The sequence below is a fragment of the Stegostoma tigrinum genome, chromosome 2, assembly GCF_030684315.1.
Source record: "Stegostoma tigrinum isolate sSteTig4 chromosome 2, sSteTig4.hap1, whole genome shotgun sequence".
NCBI classification, from domain to species: Eukaryota; Metazoa; Chordata; class Chondrichthyes; order Orectolobiformes; family Stegostomatidae; genus Stegostoma; species Stegostoma tigrinum.
Genome location: NC_081355.1, coordinates 93,937,022 through 93,953,961, shown reverse-complemented (window position 1 = coordinate 93,953,961; position 16,940 = coordinate 93,937,022). Strand labels below are relative to the sequence as shown.

The 16,940-nt window shown below is 41.1% G+C and overlaps 1 protein-coding gene across 12 annotated transcripts in view; it reads left to right on the top strand.

Moving 5' to 3' along the window:
- grb10b (growth factor receptor-bound protein 10b) overlaps nt 1-16,940 on the top strand; it is a 173,888-nt gene that overhangs the window by 149,863 nt on the left and 7,085 nt on the right. For 11 of the 12 annotated variants that reach the window (XM_048557100.2, XM_048557110.2, XM_048557076.2 and 8 more), the window contains 5 exons: nt 6,908-7,006; nt 13,083-13,160; nt 13,345-13,461; nt 15,869-15,935; nt 16,045-16,132. In XM_048557100.2, the coding sequence (XP_048413057.2) occupies nt 6,908-7,006; nt 13,083-13,160; nt 13,345-13,461; nt 15,869-15,935; nt 16,045-16,132 (449 nt within the window). The remainder of the gene's footprint in view (nt 1-6,907; nt 7,007-13,082; nt 13,161-13,344; nt 13,462-15,868; nt 15,936-16,044; nt 16,133-16,940) is intronic. The other variant, XR_009447406.1, reaches the window with a different exon arrangement.

Sequence of the window (16,940 nt, the reverse complement as noted above, 5' to 3'; positions counted from 1 at the left end):
CTCTTCTGTATTTTATTCTCTGTAGGCTTGAAGTCATCCTAAATTCTTCTGCTCCCATCCTTATTTGCAAAAGTCCAGTTAATCACCCTTGCTGACTGACCTACATTGGCTCCACATCAAACAATGACTCAATATTTTGTCACCCTTATGATCCTGTCTCTCCATGATGTCATTCATCGTCTGTTTCAGCTTCTTGAGCCTCAGACCCATGAATAAGAGAAATAAAGAGAGCTCCATCCCCGCCTCTAACTTGTCTGTCTCCTCTCCACCTATCTTCTCCTCTATCCATCTTCAATCCGCCTCTCCCTCTCTCCCTATTTATTTCAGAACCCTCTCCTTCTCCCCCTTTGCTGATGAAGGATCTAGGCCCGAAAGGTCAGCTTTTGTGCTCCTAAGATGGTGCTCGGCCTGCTGTGTTCATCCAGCTCCACACTTTGTTATCCTCCTTCATTATGATCTGAGCAGCATCTTTTTCTTTGGTAAAGACAGATGCAAAGTATGAATTGAATACTTTAGCCGTACCCATTGTCTTCACATGAATAACATGTAAGGTCCCTAATCAGCCAACTATTTTTAACCATTGTTTAACAACTTAAAAGTCTGCAGAAGATTTTAGGATTTCCTTTATATTATGAGAATATGAGAAGATGGTGACACTTAATATAAAGGAAATCCTAAAATCTTCTGCAGACTTTTAAGTTGTTAAACAATGGTTAAAAATAGTTGGCTGATTAGGGACCTTACATGTTATTCATGTGAAGACAATGGGTACGGCTAAAGTATTCAATTCATACTTTGCATCTGTCTTTACCAAAGAAAAAGATGCTGCTCAGATCATAATGAAGGAGGATAACAAAGTGTGGAGCTGGATGAACACAGCAGGCCGAGCACAAAAGCTGACCTTTCGGGCCTAGACCCTTCATCAGAAAAGGGGGAGGAGGAGAGGGTTCTGAAATAAATAGGGAGAGAGGGGGAGGCGGATTGAAGATGGATAGAGGAGAAGATAGGTGGAGGGGAGACAGACAAGTTAGAGGTGGGGATGGAGCCAGTAGAGGTGAGTGTAGCTGGGGTGGTAGAGAGGGGATAGGTCAGTACTCTCTCCCCCTCCCCCTTTTCTGATGAAGGGTCTAGGCCTGAAACGTTAGCTTCTGTGCACCTCAGATGCTGCTTGGCCTGCTATGTTCATTCAGCTCTACACTTTGTTATCTCGCATTCTCCAGCATCTGCAGTTCCCATTATCTATAATGAAGGAGGACTTAGTTTTTGATGGTAGGCTAAAAATTGATGAAGTGCAGTTATTAGAGGAACCATTTTTCTTTAAAGTTGTTCACCAGGATTGGATTAGGTACATCAGAAGACATAAGTCAGGTGGAAACTGTTGAGATACTGGTATTATCATCTTGCCCTCTAATAATTCAGGGGTCATAGATCAGAGAATCCCTACGGTCTGGATACAGGCCCTACGGCCCAACAAGGCCACACTGACCCTCAGAGCATCCCACCCAGACTCATCCCTCTCTAACCCACCTAATCTACACATCCCTGAACATTACAGGCAATTTAGCATGGCCAATCTACCTAGCCTGTACATCTTTGGACTGTGGGAGGAAACTGAAACACTCAAAGGAAACCCACGCAGACCCAGGGAGAATGTGCAAACTCCATACAGATAGTCGCCTGAGCGGGGAATCAAACCCAGGTACCTGGTGCTGTGAGGCAGCAATGCTAACCACTGTGCTACCATGAAAGAGAACCAGAGAACTTCGAATGTTGTATTTTTATACAGAAAGTAGTATAAAGATAAGCCCACCAACCACTGATCAGCCAGTTTAACCTCACTGGTAGGAAAAGGTTACATGTGATAAATTGGGATGCAATTAATGGTCCAACTTTTGTCCAAGTAGAATAATTAAGAAAAGCTAGCACAAATTTATATAGACCAATAAAGTTTAACTAGATTAAATTTTTTGATGTGATAGTAGAGAAAGTTAAGGAAGGTAATGCAGGTGATGGAGCATATATTGATTTCAAAAAACATTTAATAAAGTGCAACGGAAGTCTTCTCAGCAAAGATAAAGACTGTAGACTAAAAGGGACACTTGTAGCATGGATACAATTTTGCTTAACTGATAGGAACAGGGTACTGGTGAACAGTTTTTTTCGACTGGAAGAAATTGAATACTGGGGAGCTCAAGCTCGTGTTGGAACCACTTCCTTTGTTTAATCTGCATTAATGATAAAGAGGGCAGCATGCTGGCTTAGCGGTTAGCTCTGCAGCCTCACAGTGCCAGGGACCCAGGTTCACTTCCACCTTTGGTGAGTGTGTGGCGTTTGCACTGTCTACAGGGGTGTCTATTCCGTCTTCCTCCCACATTCTCAGGGATGTGTCGGTTAGGTGAGTTAGCCATGGGACATGCAGGGGTTAGAGGGATAGGGTGAGGGAGTGGGTCTGCATGTGACCCTCGTTGGAGGGTCAGTGTGGACTTAGTGGGCCAAGTGGTTTGTTTCCACACTGTCGGGATTCTATGATTCTAAGTGTGAAGACCATAATTTCAAACTTTACTGGTGGTATAAAACATTATACATATCAGAAGTATCATGTAAAGCATGGAAGTATTATGAACTGAGGAGCATTAACTTCATTAAGGTGTAGTTTGACAGAATGGACTGATACACAACAGCTGAAGTTTTCTGTGGAAAAGTGGGAAATGGTTCACTTAGTAGGAAGAATGATGAGAGTGAGTCTGAAACAAAATATGTGCAAATCATTGAAGCCAACAAAGTGCGCTGAGAAAGCGGTAAATAAAGTATACAGAATCTCTGCTTTATGAACAGGCATTCAAGAGTACAAAAGAAAAAAAATAAGAGCCTTACCAAACATTGTTTTGCTTCACCTGGAGTATTTTTTGGTTACCACATTTTAGAAAGGATGGAGGAAGCATGTTTTGCCAAGGACGGTTTCATAATACTCTTCTGACTTCAAAGATCATTTAACATGAACACCCAGACACCTCGGTCTTTGCACACTGTTTACAATTAGACCAGTTACTCTGTTGTTTTTCCACTATCGTTGGATCATATTTCATTCTCTATTAAATACCATTTTTTTTCCTCTATTGTGGGATGTGGGGTTCGCTGGCTAGCCACCACTTCTTGCCCAAGTCTAGTAGCCCTTGAGTAGGTGGTGGTGAGCTACCTTCTTGAACCGTTGTAGTCCTGCTGTGGGTTGACCTACAATGCTATTAGGGAGGGAATTCCAGGACTTTGACCCAGTGACAGTGAAGGAACAACAATATATTTCCAAGTCAGGATGGTGAGTGACTTGGAGGGGAACTTGGAGGTGGTGGTGTTCTCTTATGTCTGATGCCCTTGTCCTTCTAGATGGAAGTGGTTGTGGGTTTGGAAGGTGCTGTCTGAGGATCTTTGGTGATTTTCTGTAGTGCATCTTGTGGATAGTACAACTGCTGCTACTGAGAGTCTTGGTGGAGGGAGTGAATGCTTATGGATGTGGTGCCAATCAAGCGGGCTGCTTTGTCCTGGATGGTGTGAAGCTTCTTGAGGATTGTTGGGGCATGTCAGATGGAGGTTAATTTGGAGAAATACAACATTTTGCACTTTGGTGAAACAAACAAGGGCAAAACTTATACAATTAATGGTAGGGCCCTGTGTAATGTAGAACTGAGAGACCTAGCGTAATTCTTTGAAGTTTGCGTCACGTGTAGACAGGGTGATTAAGAAGGCGTTTAGCACGCTTGCCTTCATTGCTCAGATCTTTGAATGTAGGAATTGGGAAATCGTATTTAGGTTGTACAGGATGTTGGTGAGGCCATAATAACAGCTAAAAGATGTTGATAACCTTGAGAGGATGCAGAAAAGATTTACAAGCATGTTGCTGGGATTGGAGGGTTCGAGTTATAGGGAGAGGCTAAATAGGCTGGGGCTTTCTTTGTCCCCTGGAGCTAGGAAAGTTGGAACAGTCGGAATCTGAGGGGGGTGACCTTATAAAGATTTATAAAACCATGAGGGACTTGGATAAGCTGGATAGCCAAGATCTTTTATCTAGGATGGGTGAGAAGGGAATGATTTGGAGAGGACTTGAGAGGTAACTTTTCCGTGTAGAGGCAGATGCATGTATGGAATGAGCTGCCAAAGAAAGTGGTGGAAATGGGTCCACTTACAACATTTACAAGGCATCTGAATGGGTATATGAATAGGGAGGGTGTACAGGGATATGAGCCAAATGGGATAAGGTCAGATCAGAATGTCTGGTCAGCGTGGATGAGTTGGACTGAAAGGTCTGTTCCCATGCTGTATGAAATATGACTGTCTTAAATGTTTTGATTATATTATCTTTCATTCTCCTAACTCCAGTGCATTTGGGCTCAACCTGTTCAATGTTTCCTCAAAAGATATCCCCTTTAGCCCAGGCAAGAATGAATCATGAATGGTCCCTTCTCCATACTGCTTCCAGTGCAATTATGTGTTTTCTTAAGTAAGGAAACCAAAACTGAGCACATTCGACTCAGGCCATATATAGCTGCAGCAACTCTGAGATTTTTAAATACCACTTCCCTTACAAGTTCACAATAAGCACACAAGATTCAATTCATCTTCCTAATAACTTGCAGCACCTGCATACCAATGTCTTGCGATTCTTCTACCAGATTATACATATTCCTCGACCTCCCAGTTCTTTAATTTATTTTCTCTGCTTTTGTATTCTTCCTCTCAAAGTGGGACAATACACATTTTGCCACATTATGTTCCATCTGCCAAATCTTTCGCCGAATCACAACCGTCTATATTCTTTTTAGACTCTCTGTCTCCATTTGACAACTTGCTGTCTTGCATATTTTAGTGACATCAGCAAGACTGGTGCTTCGACCCTGTCTTCCTACTGATTGAATTGATTTTACAATAGCTATTTTCCAATGTGCAGAAGTACTCCCAAAATCTAGGGATTTAGAGTTAGGCATGTACTTCGAATGCTTTTGAACTTCGAAGTCACTAGAGTACAATGCCGTCCTTGTCCCATGAATGAATAAAGCAACATGTATGTGATCAAATTCAGGTTGAGTATTTGTCTTTAGTTCTAATGTTTTCCCAAAAACCGTTTCCTAGTGGTTTCAAAACTTATTTTCTCCACACCATTCTTTGGGTCATGCATTCATCTGTCTAATCATTTTGAGCCCACACTAATTTCTTGTGATTTAGCTGGTAATCCAGATATTTGTGGTTCTGACTCTTAATTTCCCCTTGTAGCTGCTCATAAATCCCCAAACAGTTTTTATTTTGAGTCCTACCTATGTCGTTGGAACTAGGTGGTCCACTCCAACTTGATCCTCTCCAGCCAGAGCATTAATTTTCAAACTCTGGTTATGCAGGCAATTGACTCATGTACTTGTACTCTCACTAACTGCAGAGAACTGTGACTTGACTATTCCCATTGACTATACTGTCCATTACTACGACCGCATTTCTGTTTACTACACTGCTTAGATGATTCCCCACATCATGATGTTGTAGTCAATCTACTTATCCTCCTTACAGCCCTGCAGTCTCATCCCAATAAGTTCTAAGAACTTTAAATGCTGACAGTTATAAGTGGTGAGGCTCCTCTACTTCTGTATTTTTGATCCCCACATTCTGCCTCATTCACAGTCTCGTACTCCTGTCATTGACTGTGGACCAAATCATTAAATGTTCACTTCAGACCGCCTTCTGAAATAAAATAGCCAGGTAATATTCCCTCTCCTTGATATTGAAGTTCAAAGCTTGGCCTCCAGCTCAAGTAATCTGTACCGAACATTATAGATAATTACTGCAGATTAGTTGTCATGGATCCATGCGCATCCATGAGCTCCCACATTGTACAACTGTGAAACATCAACTGCCTTCATCATTCATGTTGTGTTCCATGACCTCTCAATGGTTCAAGGAGATAACATTTCAGAAATGGCTGTAGATTCCACCTAATTATGAAATTCTCTATGAAATTCCTTTTCTACTCCTTTGCCAACCTGTGCAATGGGTTTACATTGGACTGCACAGTGCCAAGATGTTAATCAGCCTCATTGGTATTTACCATTTAAAAAAATCTTTTGTGGGCCACAATTCCAGGGGATTCCTCTTTTCCCTACCTCTTGCAAAGTTGTCTCACTTTACTGTTCAGTAGCTGTGCACTAAGCAAATCTTGGAGCAACATTTCAGGAAATTCTCAACCTTGCATATGGCACATACTGACTCTGAAAACTCAGAAAAGAAATCAAATCAAATTCATTCAACTGGTGGCACCTCTAGCACACACATCCAGTATACGTGTGAAGTTACCAAGAGTCACGGAGTTCCAGATTACGGGTCTCAATTTCCTTAAAAGAGATATCCCTTTAGATCTACTTATGTATCTATAATTTACGATTACCCTTTGTTTTACAGCAAATAAGTCCTCCTTTCACACTGCACTAAATTGTTCCTCTCACCAAATTCCTCTTGCCATTTTAAAAATCGAATGAACTGCAGATGTTGTAAATCAGTAACAAAAACAGAAGTTGCTGGAAAAACTTAGCAAGTCTGGCAGCATCTGTGAAGAAACATCAGAGTTAACATTCGGGTCCCAAAATGTTAACTCTGATTTTTCTTCACAGATGCTACCAGACCTTTTACAGTGCTTTTACAGCAACTTGCATTTTTGTTCCTCTTGCCATTTTGTTTATAAAGTTGCTTTGTTTATCAGATACTTTAAATTCAGTGTATAAGTGATCGTATTTAAACCAATTTTTAGAAGAGTTGCAATTAGTCTATAAATTTGATTTGAGCAATGAAAACTGCTTCACTGTTTCACGCGGGAAATATCATATTCTGTCAGAAGTAATAGTACGTATGACTGCTGTTTCTTTATCGAACCCAGCCCATAAAAATGAGGAATGAAACAAAGGACCTTCGATTATTCTGTGCAGAAGATGAACAGAGCAGAACATGCTGGATGACAGCCTTCCGACTACTCAAGGTATTCTCTTGTAATTGTAAATACTCAGTATTATAATTTCCATAACCTTATCAAAATGTTTTTTGTTTCTTCTAAATTCTTTCTATTTTACAGTCTTCTACTGTGCTTAATGACATCACAAAACTTTGTTGCATCTTGCTAATTTGACATTTTTCTTTGTGGCTTAAATGTAAAATCTCCCTAAAAAAAGGTGATGTGGAATTAACCTGTACCCATTGCTTCTGATGCAGACTGCACATCTATTTTGCACTGCCTGCTAATTAAAAAGATTCCAGTATACAGAATGTAGCTTGTGCCTGTCACACTTTTGAGTGGCTCAGGGCTCCTAACAGGGGCCCCAAATCATGAAAAGCCAGTGTCTGTTAAAACCAACCTATATCACTTCAAGTGCATTGTGGCTTGAACAAGTCCAGCAAGTTAATTCTAACTGTGATTCTGAACTGGTGATGACAGTAGATGAAAGGAAGTAGGCTCCAAGATTTTTCATCACTGCACTTTGTAGCCTTGGTCAAGGAGGGGCAGAGAAGAGGAGCAGCTATGTTTGGCCTACGGGCAATAGGAGAACCTCCAGACAAAGTCTGTACCATCCAGTCATAATGTCCATTGCTAGGATTCACATCCTACTGTCCTGGATGCAATGCCATACAATGTTCAGTGTCCTCACATGAATGGCCAAGGTCAGTGAATCAATTGCCAGATCCCACCATATGTATTACTAACTTCACCCCAGGAAAGACGATGGCCTAGTGATATTATCATCAGACTGTTAATCCAGAAACTCAGCTCACGTTCTGTGTACCGGGGTTCAGCTGCCCCCGAGCAGATGGTCAAATTTGAATTCTGCAAAAATATCTGGAATTCAGAATCAACTGATGACTTTGAAACCATTGTCAATATCAGAAAAACCCGTTTGGTTCACTAATGTCCTTCAGAGAAGGAAATCTGTCATCTTTACTTGGTCTGGCCTACTTGTAACTTCACACCCAAAGTAATGTGGTTGACACTCAGTTGCCTCTGAATTGGCCCAGATAGCCATTCAGTTTTATCAGTCACTACAAAGTCTCAGAGAAACAACACTGAGGCTGGTAAGGGCACAAAATGTACTCTGGGTGCTAGAATTGAATGATTGGAAGAGTGGCTTGGCAGCAGTACTACTGATTGAGCTGGTTAGGGCCTAAGGGACATAGGTGCTACACTGGGTCTGCAGCTGATGGCGAGAGAACCAACAAATAGGGAAAACATACTTGACCTCATCCTTACCAATCTGTTTGTATGCCTTGCTCTGTCTAAGCACCCTGTGGTCTGTATGACCTTGTTTGCTATGATCTGCCTACATTGCTTGCAAAACAAAATTTTTCACTGTACATGTGACTTCAATAAATCAAATCAAATGCTGGCTGCAGAAGCATCTGTCCATGACAGTATCTATAAGAGTAACCACTGCGCAATCTTTATGGAGACCAAGTCCCGACTTCACATTGAGAATACCTTCCATCATGTTGTGTGGCACTATCACCGTGCTAAAAGGAACAGACCTCAAACAGATCTAGCAACTCAGGATAGGGCATCCATGAGGTGCTGTGGACCATCAACAGCAACAGAATTATACCCCAACACAATCTGCAACTTCGTGGTCCAATATAAGCATCACTCAACCATCAAGCCAAGTGGTCAGCCCTAGTTCAATAGGATGGCATGACAGGAGGAGTACTGGGCATACCTGTAAAATAGGTGTCAACCTGGTGAAGCTACCAAATGGGACTACCTGTATGTCCAACAGCATTAGCAGCAAGTGACAGACAGAGCTAAGCGATCCCCTAACCAGCAGATCAGAACTAAGGTTTACAGTTGTCCCACATCCACTTGTGAATGGTGGCGAACAATTAAAAACTTAATGAAGGCAGAGGCTCACAAATATCCCCATCTTCAATGATGGAAGGCCCCAGCACATCAGTACAAAAAAAAGGCTGAAGCACTTGCAGCAATCTTCAGCCAAACGTGCTAAGTAGATGATTCATTTCAGCCTCCTCCAGTGGCCCCCAGCATTACAGATATCAGTAACTCAACTTCAGCCAATTTGATTCACTCCATGTGATATCAGGAGACATACTGCAAAGGTTATGGGTCCTGACAACATTCTGGCAAAAGTACTGAAGACTTGTGCACACCATCCTCAATGATGGAGGGGCCAGCACATCAGTGCAGAAGATAAGGCTGAAGGGGAATTTTCAGTACCGCTAGCCAACCTGTTCCAGGACAGTTGCAACGCTGGCATCTACCCGATAATGTGGAAGATTTCCCAGGTGTGTCCAGCCACAAAAGTCCAGACAAACCCAATTTAGCCGATTAACGCCCCGTCATTCTACTCTCGATCATCAGTAAATTGATGGAAGTTGTCATCCACAGTGCTATCAATTAGTACCTATTCAACAATAACCTGCTCAATAATGCCCAGTTTGGGTTCCATCAGCAGCACACAGCCCCTTGGTTTATTACAGACATAGTTCAAACATGGACAAAATAACTGAACACTAGAGGTGAGGTGTAAGTGACAGTCGTTGAAATCAAGGCAGCATTTGACCAAATGCAGCCTGAACAACTCCTAGCAAAACTGGAATCAGGTAGGTGTTAGGGGACAAACTCTTTGCTGGTTTGAGTCATACCTGGCACATAAGATGTTTGTGGTTGTTGGAGGTCAGTCACCTCTGCAGGAATTCCTCAGGATAGTATCCTAGGCCCAACCATCATCAACTGCTTCATCAATGACATTCCCTCCATTATATGGTCAGAAGTGGGGATGTTCAGCACCACTCATGTCTTTTCAGATATTTAAAGCAGCCATATTCAAATGCATCAAGATCTGGATAAACGGAGATAGCAAGAACTGCAGATGCTGGAGCCAGAGATGACAGAGAAACGCAGCAGGTCAAGCAGCATCAGAGAAGCAGGAAAACTCCAAAATTCAAAAATTTCTGAAGAAGGACCTTGACCCAAAACATCATCTTTCCTGTTTCTCTGATGCTGCTTGACTTGCTGTGTTCCTCCAACTCAACACTGTGTTATCTCAAGATCTGGATAATATCCAAGCTCAGGCTATCAGGTGGCAAGTAACATTCATACCAGACAAATGCCAGACTATAACCTTCACCAGTAAGAGACAATCTAACCATTAGCCCTTAATTCAATGGTGTTACTGTTACTAAATTCCCCACTCTCAGCATCCTTGGACTCATCACTGACCAGACACTCAGCTGAATTTGCCACATAAACACAGTGGCTACAAGAGCAGGCCAGAGGCTGGGAATTCTGTAGCAAGTAACTCATCTCATGACTCCCCAAAGCCTGTTGATCATCTGCAAGGCACAAGTCAGGAGTGTGTTGGAATTATTCCCATTGCGTGCAGCTCCAACAGTACTCAAGTAGCTTGACACCATCCAGGACAAAGCAGCCCACTTGATTGGCACTATATCCACTCCCTCCACCACTGGTGCTCTGTAGTAGTAGTGTGTATTATCTACAAGATGCACTGCAGAAATTCACCAAAGATCCTTCAACAGTGCTGCCAAATCCACGACTACTTCCATCGAGAAGGACAAGGGCAGCAGATACATGGAAACACCACTACCTTCAAGTTCCGCTCCAAGCCACTCACCATCCTGACTTGGAAATATGTCACTGGGTCAATATTCTGGAAATCCCTTCCAAATAATCTTGTGGGTCAACCCACAGCAGGCAGACTCTAGCACTTCAAGAAAGCAGCTCATCACCACTACTTAAGGCAACTAGGAACAGGCAATGAACCCTGGTCAACCAGTGATGCCTGTATCTCTCAAATAAATTTTAAAAGAAACAACCACACCCTTGCTATCATTGTGTAAGTTACAACCTGGGTGCACTTACAACTATACAATCAAAGCAGCGACATCAGCTGTCAAATTACACCAGTTAGTAAACCACTTTCCTATCTTGCAGGGCGAGGTGATACACGACCAGAAGTAGCAGTGCTTGACATGCAATGGACATGCAGATATGTATGTCCTGACCTTCATTTGAGTGACCCCGATTTAAGACTGTGGCTGGGCACAGGACTGAAACTATAGAAGATTTCATGCACTTCTTGCTCCCACCACAGCAGTCCCTTCCTGACCATTGTACTTTCTACCATTGTGCTTTCTTACTTTAGTACCCCAAAAATTGTATTGTAACAGAAACCACTCAATGTACCAGTGTTTCAGTGATAGTTAAAGTTAAGACTTTAGTCATGCAAAGTCAGCCTTCTATGATGCATGCTAAAACTCCACTGTGCCATCTAAGCACAGACTACTGCCATAGGTACCAATGTTCAGAAGAGCATCAGAGGTATCATACCAGCATAGTAATCTCACCAACAGGGAGCTCCCTTCTAAGGGAACAGCAGTAGCTCTGTGGAAGATGAACTTGTTGCCCTTTCTAGCAGTCCTATACTTAATACTGTCACTCTGCCTAGAGCCTTTATTGTTATCTGTCAACTAGCTGTTATGTGTATTGCCAAGTCTGGTCTTAGAATTTCTAGGTACACAGATGCTTGAAACGTCTTCCAACACCATCTTTAGTTTCCTGAACTAAAAGTCTTCTGTTAGCCATGTTTAAGTCACCAGTTTAACATTGCATAGGAGCACCAAGACAGGTACAAGAAGGACTGTTGCTAAGGATATGCGCAAAAGTGACAATTAGCATTTGTGTACATCGTGGCATTATTTGTTTTGGTATATTTTGTTTTTGAATTGTGGCTAAGTAGATACCCATATGATCAGTTAAAGAGGAAAGAAATGGCCTGGGAGAATTGAGGGATTGGGGTGTATTCACTGATATCATAATGGTGTTGTTGGTGAATAGGGTTCTTAAGTTGCATACATGTGTATCAAGTGAATTCCTAATTGGATGTGGCGCATTTTGATTGGTACAGGACATTCACAAATGGTGTGCGTGCAATCAATGCGTATGATATTTTGGGAAAGTCTGAAAGTCAAAATGAAGCCATTTATGCGCTCTATCACAAAAATAAAAAGTGCTGGAGAAACTCAACAGGTCTGGAAGGATCTGGAGAGAAAAACAATTTAAGTGTTGAGTCCCGTGGCCCCCCTTCAGATGTTGTTCTCTGACAAGTTCAGCATGAAATGTAAACCACTGTGTTTGAAAACAGCATTACTATCTTTTCTGAAGTCTGTGGCAAACTGAGAGTTGGTGCAAATATCTCCACCTCCAGATTGAAAGGAGCTGATTGACAAAGGTTCGTGGTTAATGTCATATATTCAACAGCTGACAATATCATTCTCACCCTGCTCTGATGCAGTTATTGAGGCCACAGAAAGTTGCAGGTTTCAATGAAGACATCTTGACTGAAATGCGGATGTTTCGCACACTTAGTGGAATTCTGAAAATTCCTCGAATATTTTTGATAGACACAGTCTGCTTTTAAGAATCCATGCCATTTGTGTTCTCTACTTGTACTCTGGTTATTGTCCCAGTCATTTGATATTCCAGAAGTAACGGCTCCCACTGCATCCATGTTAGAGAGCAGCTGAGATATCCAGAAGTCAGGATCAAGTCCTTTAACATTGCCACACTACACGTTGTTGAAATAACTTTGAAGAACTATTGCAAGTGCCACGTACCTTCTCAATCTCACCAGTAGTCCTCATAGATTTACAAGTAACTCACCTATATGTCATTAATGATCCATTTAAGCAGCAGTGGTGGGGATTCTTCTTGCTGCTGATTATTTGTCCAGTCGTGCTGGATGAAGAGAAATCATTAGCTTGAGCTTCAAAAAGGTATCACTGGCATCAAATTAACATTTGATATCATAATCTGTACGCCTCCATTTGGCATGAGCCTAATGCCAGTAGCAATTTAAAATCCATTGGGACTCGCACTGGAGGTATACACATGCATTTGAATCTCTAAGAATTGCACATTAAAATTTAATTAAATCTCTCAGTTAGGAATTAGACATGGAGTCACTGTGATATCTAAGTTTTCTCTTTGTAAAATTTATTGTTGCTGTTTAAAGTTAGCATTTGTTTCTTTTCTGTAGTATGGCGTCCTATTATACCAGAACTATCGGATTCCTCAACAAAGAAAAACATTACTGTCCCATTTCTCTACACCCGTGGTAGGTCACCTTCCCTCTTGAGGACATTTTGATTCTATTCTGTCCTCTCTTGAATTTTTCATCTTTTTCACTGACATATATTTTTGAAAGTTTCAATATAATCATAATTTCATTAATACTTGAGGTATTCAGTGAATCATGTATATCACAAGTGTTATTCTGTTCCTGTCATCCTTCTTTTCAGAGAAGCATATCTGAAAATTCCTTGGTAGCTATGGACTTCTCTGGACACACGGGTCGGGTCATTGATAATCCTGCAGAGGCCCAAAATGCAGCCATGGAAGAAGGTCATACATGGAGGGTAAAGACATTTCTTAACCCTTTTTCTAGTCCTCTACCGCTGGAAGTATTGTAATGAATGGCAGAGGAAAAGGAGAGGGCAATGACAAGAGGTTGAAATAAGATGGTACTTGTTTGGTTGGGATAGGAGATTTGTCGGGCTAGTACAGGTTAAAGAAGGATTTCGATCCTAATTACTATAAATTTCAAACTTTGTGCTGGCTTCCCTGTAGGTTGTTGAATAGTGGGATAAGATGCAGAAAGTAAGGTTTTGGATGTGTTGAGGTTTATGGAACCCAAGCAATGGAAAACAATTAAGAAAGCAGTGGAATAATAAAGGAGGTGACAAAAGCTTGAGCAAGAGCTGAAAGGGAAAAGGACTGAGGTGCTGCTTGAGGTGCATTTAAAGTGTTCTCATGATGGAGACAATGCAGCTGAAGCTTTCACCATGGTGTTGAATATAGTGTTAATGTTAAGATGAGTCTAATTCAGCCTGAAACAGTAATTAAGGAGGGTTCAAAGTCAGAGGCACAACTGCAGAGTTTCTGCATAGTATGAAAACTACAGGCCAATTAGACCAACATCAGTTAAAGGGAAGATATTAGCTATTAATTGAAGACATTATAACAGGGAACTTGGAGGTTGATGTTAATCAGGTAGAGGCAACAAGGTTTTTGAAAGGGAAGCCATGTTTAACCAGTTGGAGTTGTTTGAGGAAGTAGCATGCACAGATGATTAAGGGGGTGGATGTACAGTAGTCATTTTTCCAAAGACACCTGATGAAGTATCATATCAAAGTTTATTGTGGAAGAAGAATCATGATGTACGAGTATCATATTGGCATAAATGGATCTGGTTGGGAAGTTGCAGTGAGTGGTGTGACATCGGGATCGGTGCTGTGACCTTAACGTTTATAATTTATGTAAGTGAAAGGATTAATGGTTTGATTGCTATTTTTGCCGATGACACAAAGAGCAGGAAGCACAATTCACGTTCAAGGGAAGCTGAGTTACCTTTCCATGTCACGGCAATCCTGAAATAATGAACACTTGACAGAGGAGAGTAGGAACCATAATATGTAAGATCAAAAGTAGACCATTCCCTCCATTGAGTCTGTTCTATCTTGCTGTTCCCATTGCCAATTGCCAGTAGGGAAGTTTATTTGGAGGGAGCGATTGTAGAAGAATAACAAGGCAGAAATCTCAAACAAAACATAACTCAGAAGAAAGAATATATGATGAGTTGAAATAAAAGTTGAAAACTCTTGAGGGCAAGAAGGTTTTCAGTGTAGAGCAATAAAGTTGCCACAGAAATTTGTTGTGATCATTCCAGGCCCAGGAAAGGTGTAACAAGCTGTGGTATTTTTTCTCTTAATTCGAAAGTTGGCAAATGCTTCAGATTTAGTAGCCAAGGATCAAACAATAGATCTTTGTATAAAAACAGAAAGTCCTAGAAGTACTCAGCAGGTCAGGCAACATATATATTGAGTGAGCAACTGAGTAAATCGACTGGATGTAACATTTTCCAATAGGGTGAGGGTGATGGAACAGAAACTGACAGGTCCACTCGCTTGCTATCTTAGCATGGCTAGTCAAGTGTCACATGACTAATCAGTGGCAACAGAGGCACTCCTCAATGCCTAATCAGTATTCTGGACTGGACATCATGCAGCAAAGGGATTTTGCTGTGAACAGGAAGTCAGTCATGAAAAGAGCTGTAAAGACCCTCGCTTTCAATTGACAGTTTTAATTAAGGTGAAGAACAGTTTTTTAAGGAGTCATTCACTAATAACCATGCAGATGCTGCCACCTTCCCCAACAGCATCTTCTGGTACATTCAAGCATGGTCCTAGTGGCAAGCTTCTTCCAGTATTCTTGTGCCATCTCAATGTAGCTTCCATAGAATTACACACCCTTTTTCATATCTGATGTCCAGATTATACATCAGGCAGCAAACGTTGCTAATGACTGTATTGTTAACGTGCTCTGTGATTTCAAAATGACAGGCATGATGTCCATTTTTAGCACCTGCTCATTTCCCACAATTTAGGAGCCTGGCATGATGACATGCGGCTGACATATTACCATTGTGGTTTATTATACACTTGCAGGTGTATCCCACCAAATTAGTGAATGTGAAATCTGGTCGTTGCTTTGCAACAATGACCTTCCTTAGTAGGATAATAGGTCGGCACAACATCATGGGCTGAAGGGCCTGTACTGTTTCATGTTCTTTCTGTGTTCTTTGTGTTCTTTCTCTCAAATTTAAAAATGCTCGCTTCTTTCGTGATTAATTCCACTTTCTTTAGCCAGCTGCAAGGGCATATTTCCTGTAAATATATGAGAATGTGCTGTTAATTTTTAAATTTTAGAATAAAACAATTTGTAGTGATATGAAGTAACTGCTGCTTTAAATGTTTTTGCTTGCAGAAACGCAGTCAACGGATGAACACTTTGGGTAGCTCGAGTCCGTTACATCCCCCAACACTCGGTCACAGTAAGTTGCATGTAAATTGAAAATTTCTCTTTATTAATCTCATTATTCGTGAAACAGAGTTAAAATTTAAAGCTTGAAACCGATGTCACTAATTTCTTTCATTATCTAGCTATTCACAGAACTCAGCCATGGTTTCACGGCCGCATCTCTCGAAAAGAAGCTCATAGTATGATTGAGAAACAGGGACCCGTGGATGGGTAAGGAGAAATACCCTGGGCAATAAATTACAGCTGTGTAGTCCAAAACTATCTCCAACTCGTGTCCATGTACTTACATCAAAAATTTCAGGAAGTTATGGAAGATCAGTAATCTAGTTGAAGCATTCACAAGCTATTGTAAATTATTCAAAAAAAAACTAGGCTCTTAAATATTGCATTAATTTTTCTGTCTGTAATGACTTCCAAAGATGGATTGTCCAACTTTCTGTATAAGTAATCAATCATTGATTGGACAATTGGGAAGCCCTATTATTAAGAATTATACAATGCCGTGAATTTATTTCTCCTCAGATTAATCTTCTTGAATGATTTTATAGCAGTAAATATGAAATGGGCATAGTTTACTCTGGGAATATGCTAGCGGCTCTAGACAGTACCTGTTGTGCATGCTGGATTGATAGAATGGCTCCCCAAGAAGTACTGAATTCTGATTATTGCATTTTCTGTTGGACTGGTTTGTTCACTTTTGTTTTTGAAAAATCTTTCCTATTGCACTTTATTTTACTTTAACTTTATTTTTTACTTATCCCACTGTACTTCCCTGGCTTTTTATTCTCTCACCATAACATCATGTCCAGCTGCCACTTTGGTCTCCAGGTTGTGAATCATACATTTGGCATGTTGAAACAAATTCAGCAGATGTATCTCACAGTTTAGCCAAGCTAAACTTCTAAAATCTTTGCCCGTTGCATCTTGTACATATTTTGTGTGATAAATAGCAGTTGCTTCGGACAATGTGGCAAGGAGGCCAACCAGCTGCCATCAGCAGAAGACCATAAGACTTCAA